This window comes from Etheostoma spectabile, unplaced genomic scaffold (assembly GCF_008692095.1).
Source record: "Etheostoma spectabile isolate EspeVRDwgs_2016 unplaced genomic scaffold, UIUC_Espe_1.0 scaffold00010952, whole genome shotgun sequence".
Classification (NCBI taxonomy): Eukaryota; Metazoa; Chordata; class Actinopteri; order Perciformes; family Percidae; genus Etheostoma; species Etheostoma spectabile.
In genome coordinates, this window is record NW_022603882.1 from 10,912 (window position 1) to 16,507 (window position 5,596).

General features: G+C 44.5%; 1 protein-coding gene across 1 annotated transcript; it reads right to left on the minus strand.

Annotated features, from left to right (window-relative positions):
• Positions 1 to 782: 782 nt before the first annotated feature.
• On the minus strand, positions 783 to 1,718 carry LOC116679373 (olfactory receptor 11A1-like). Its single transcript, XM_032509034.1, has one exon. The coding sequence runs from the start codon at positions 1,716 to 1,718 to the stop codon at positions 783 to 785; it is 936 nt and encodes a 311-aa protein (XP_032364925.1).
• Between the last annotated feature and the right edge of the window lie 3,878 nt (positions 1,719 to 5,596).

The following is a 5,596-nucleotide window of genomic DNA, read 5'->3' on the forward strand; positions in this document are numbered from 1 at the left end:
CCAGTAAACGTCCTGATCAACATAACTAAGACCTTCTTTCATCTTAGTGACATATAGGATATATATATATATATATATATATATATATATTTGTATAATAACTTTATAAAATAACATTGAGTGTACTCTTTGTATGAAATGTTCTGTAAACATAATGACGTCATATCTCTTATGATACTCGTTTAACCCTCGTCTTGTCTTCTCGTCAAAACTGAAAATCAACACTTTTGACACTTTTTAATCAATGTTTTAAACTTTTTCTTACGTTTTTGTACCTTTTTTCAATGTTTGTCACTTTTTTTTTACATTTAACACTATGTAACACTAACTTATTAACTTTAGTCTTACAGTTATTTTGGGAATTTATGGTCAATAAACCTCATTTATAGGAAATTATACCTAATGTTTGAGTTAGAAAAGCAGAAATTAGGAATTATTGAGACTAAATTTAAAGGAATGGATGTTGATGATAATCACAGACTGGAATATGTCAACTTTTACTCAATACTATTTATATTAATACTACTTTATATATAAATACATATAATACTACTACTATTTCAACAACACTTCACTTTGTTTCACAATGCTATAAAATAGAATAAGACCCAAAATTAATGAAAGTAGAGATTTGTACTTGGCAAAGAGCGTTGGAATCAATCATGTTATTTTGGGGAATTAAAAAGGACATTGATATAGGACAACATGAGGACAACATGAGGACAACATGAGTGTTGACATGGAAACACAATGCAGAGAACAATACAAAGCTCTGTTAGCTGCTAACACCAGAAGCATACATTTGAAAGTAGATTTTTACATGCAACTCGGATGTTAGACAGTTTCAGGCCGTACATTACAGGGTTGAAGAGCGGCGGACATGTAAGGAAGTATAATGATAAAAAAATGCGCATCATCATGGGTACACTGCTCATATTAAACCTGCTCTGTAATATTTCAAAGCAAGCTCCAAAGGAAAAGTTGATGAGGGAAGCGAGGTGGGGGGTGCAGGTGCTGACAGCTTTCTGTCTCGTCTGCTTAGAACCAGAAAAACACACTTTAAGGATCCTCATGTAGGAGTAGAGGATTAAACTCAGAGGAACAAAGACTGACAAGGCGCTAACAATGAGTCCATAGATGTTGTTGACCGTGGCCTCAGAGCAGGCCAGTTTGACAACAGAGTGGTTATCACAGTAGACTTTGTTGATGACGTTCCCACACAGCTGCAGAGGAACAATCAAAGGCAGCGTGCAAAAATTCACTAAAAATACGAGTAACCATATTACGGCGATAAGCACGGCAACTTTCCTATATGTCATACGAGTGTGATACTGCAGAGGATAACAGATGGAAAGATATCTGTCATAAGACATGACGGCTAAGTTTAAAAATTCTATACTTCCATAAGAGTACACACAGAAGATCTGCAGGAAGCAGAAGGGAGCAGAAACAGTGTGAATGTCCGAGAGGATCTGAACCAGAAGGAATGGAAACAACCCTGTACTACCATACAGTTCATTTACAAACAGGCTGACCAGAAAAAGGTACATAGGTTCATGTAAGCTCCTGTTCACACAGATAACCACAACCAGCAGCACATTGGCACAGACAATAAAAGCATATAGAGACATAACAATCAGGAAAAACAGGTATTTAAACAGCCCGGTGTCAAAGTAGGCACCGAGGATGAAATATGGAACCTGAGAAGAGTTGATCATGAGCCTGGTTCTGGTTCACAGCAAACCTGCTGCTGTGCACACAAAGCAAAGCTGGTGTTAGATCTTAAGTTATAGTCTCAGTTATAATGTGCATGTTTCTGCTTGTTGGACACAGTTTGCAGCCATAACATCAAGCACAAATGATAAGTGACCGCATGATAGTCATAAATATTCATTAGGAATTACCATTTTCTGTGTAAATGATGCTCAGGTTTGAGGTTAGAGGTGTTTTCTAGCGTAGTGTGTGACACTGTGCATGTGAGCATCACCTGCTGGAGACAGACTGGGAGTCCCTCCTCATTAACATCAAACTCCACTTCTTATAATGTTCAAGACAGAAAACGCCCACAGCAGGCGAGTGACCTCATCACCAAGGACCCACTGACTGAGGACGCCCACAGCAGGCCAGTGACCTCATCACCGAGGACCCACTGACTGAGGACGCCCACAGCAGGCGAGTGACCTCATCACCAAGGACCCACTGACTGAGGACGCCCACAGCAGGCGAGTGACCTCATCACCAAGGACCCACTGACTGAGGACGCCCACAGCAGGCGAGTGACCTCATCACCAAGGACCCACTGACAGAGGACGCCCACAGCAGGCCAGTGACCTCATCACGACTCATCCTCATGTTTTATTAATGTTTTAATAATGTTCTTTAAAAAAGTCACCTTTGTTTCTTTGGTTATTTGGCTGGTTACGGTCTTATTTCAATACCAACCAAAGTTTTCATTGTGTCACTTCATGCACCCGTCCCTTTATTCCCCTTTTTGGTTGTCAGTGGTTAGGGCCTGGTGCTCCTTCTAATGACAATAATGATGTCTTGAGGGGTAACCCAACATTTGTAAGTCTAGAGGGGAGGGTCACCCAACATTTGTAAGTCTAGAGGGGAGGGTCACCCAACATTTGTAAGTCTAGAGGGGAGGGTCCACCCACGTTTGCAATCTAGAGGGAGGGTCACCCAACATTTGTAAGTCTAGAGGGGAGGGTCCCCCAACGTTTTTTGTCTAGAGGGAGGTCACCCAACGTTTTGAGTCTAAGGGGAGGGTCACCCACATTTTTTAGTCTAGAGGGAGGGTCACCCAACGTTTTGAGTCTAGAGGGGATTGTCACCCAACGTTTTGAGTCTAGAGGGAGGGTCACCCAACGTTTTGAGTCTAGAGGGGAGGTCACCTAACATTTTCAACCTAGAGGGGAGGGTCACTCAACATGATGAGTCTAGAGGGAGGGTCACCCAACATTTGTAATTCAAGAGGGGAGGGTCGCCAACATTTTTTGTCAAGAGGGAGGTCACCCAACATTTTTAGTCAGAGGGGAGGGTCACCCAACATTTAATAGTATAGAGGGAGGGCCACCCAACATTTGTAAGTCTAGAGGGGAGGGTCCCCAACATTTGTAAGTCAAGAGGGAGGGTCACCCAACATTTTTAGTCAAGAGGGGAGGGTCACCCACATTTAATAGTATAGAGGGGAGGGTCACCCAACATTTGTAAGTCTAGAGGGGAGGGTCACCCAATGTTTTGTAGTCTAGAGGGGAGGGTCACCTAACATTTGTAAGTCTAGAGGGGAGGGTCACCTAACATTTTTAGTCTAGAGGGAGGGTCACCCAACGTTTGTAAGTCTAGAGGGAGGGTCACCCAACATTTGTAAGTCTAGAGGGGAGGGTCACCCAACATTTGTAAGTCTAGAGGGGAGGGTCACCCAACATTTGTAAGTCAAGAGGGAAGGGTCACCTAACTTTTGTCTAGAGGGAGGGTCACCCAACATTTGTAAGTCAAGAGGGGAGGGTCACCCAACATTTTTAGTCAAGAGGGGAGGGTCACCCAACATTTAATAGTATAGAGGGGAGGGTCACCCAACATTTGTAAGTCTAGAGGGGAGGGTCACCCAATGTTTTGTAGTCTAGAGGGGAGGGTCACCTACATTTGTAGTCTAGAGGGAGGTCACCTAACATTTTTAGTCTAGAGGGAGGGTCACCCAACGTTTTGTAAGTCTAGAGGGAGGGTCACCCAACATTTGTAAGTCTAGAGGGGAGGGTCACCCAACGTTTTTTGTCTAGAGGGGAGGGTCACCCAACGTTTTGAGTCTAAAGGGGAGGGTCACCCAACATTTTTTAGTCTAGAGGGGAGGGTCAACCAACGTTTTGAGTCTAGAGGGGAGGGTCACCCAACGTTTTGAGTCTAGAGTGAGGGTCACCCAATGTTTTGAGTCTAGAGGGGAGGGTCACCTAACATTTTCAACCTAGAGGGGAGGTTCACTCAACATGATGAGTCTAGAGGGGAGGGTCACCCAACATTTGTAAGTCAAGAGGGGAGGGTCGCCCAACATTTTTAGTCAAGAGGGGAGGGTCACCCAACATTTGTAAGTCTAGAGGGGAGGGTCACCCAACATGATGAGTCTAGAGGGGAGGGTCACCCAACATTTGTAAGTCAAGAGGGGAGGGTCACCCAACATTTTTAGTCAAGAGGGGAGGGTCACCCAATATTTAATAATATAGAGGGGAGGGTCACCCAACATTTGTAAGTCTAGAGGGGAGGGTCACCCAATGTTTTGTAGTCTAGAGGGGAGGGTCACCCAACTTTTTTGAGTCTAGAGGGGAGGGTCACCCAACATTTTTTAGTCTAGAGGGGAGGATCACCCAACATTTTATGGTGTAGAGGGGAGGGTCACCCAACGTTTTGTGTCCATAGGGGAGGGTCACCCAACATTTTATAGTGTAGAGGGGAGGGTCATCCGACATTTTGAGTCTAGAGTGGAGGGTCATCCGACATTTTGAGTCTAGAGTGGAGGGTCACCCAACATTTTGAGTCTAGAGTGGAGGGTCCCCCAACATTTTTGAGTCTAGAGTGGAGGGTCACCCGACATTTTGAGTCTAGAGTGGAGGTGTCACCCAACATTTGAGTCTAGAGTGGAGGGTCACCCACATTTTTGAGTCTAGAGTGGAGGTCACCCACATTTTGAGTCTAGAGTGGAGGGTCACCCGACATTTTGAGTCTAGAGGGGAGGGTCACCCAACATTTTGAGTCTAGAGTGGAGGGTCACCCAACATTTTGAGTCTAGAGTGGAGGGTCACCCAACATTTTGAGTCTAGAGAGGAGGGTCACCCAACATTTTGAGTCTAGAGTGGAGGGTCACCCAACATTTTGAGTCTAGAGTGGAGGGTCACCCGACATTTTGAGTCTAGAGTGGAGGGTCACCCAACATTTTGAGTCTAGAGTGGAGGGTCACCCAACATTTTGAGTCTAGAGTGGAGGGTCACCCAACATTTTGAGTCTAGAGTGGAGGGTCACCCAACTTCTATTAATGAAAACAGCAAAATTACAAAGTGGTTTGTTTGGTGCATTTTTTTTCATGTAGCTCTTAGTCTCGGCCAAGTCGGGTATCACTACAGCCTGGAGACCTCCCGTCTCATGCCATCTTGTCTCATGCCCAGCCCGTCCCAAGCTTCTGCTTGTCAAAATAAAAGCTTGCATCTGTTCTTTAGCAGATGTCTTAGTTACAGCACGACTGAGCCAGCAAAGTAGTCTCTACAAAGCTGTGGCTCCAAATGCCTGGCTGACGAAACAGGGCAATACACACTTTCATTTTTTTAAAGATTATTTTTGGAGGCTTTTCCCTTTATTAGAGAAGGTGGATGGACAGGAAAGGGGGAGAGAGATGGGGGTCGATATGCAGCCTACCTGGGGCAACGCTCTCACCAGGTGAGCTAGAGGCCCCCCCAGCAACATTACACTGGAATGAACGCTTCAGTGAAGCTTACGGACCTCAAAATGAAACACTCTCATGTAAAGACCAGGACTAGTCGAGTCCAAGTCAAGACTGAGTCTAGGACAGAAAAAAAGGTCTTGTGCATGACAGTATCAAGACAATCATTTT

Bases quoted from the DNA above. Each gene is read 5' to 3' on its own strand.
- LOC116679373 (XM_032509034.1), bottom strand. From the start codon at position 1,718: ATGATCAACTCTTCTCAGGTTCCATATTTCATCCTCGGTGCCTACTTT.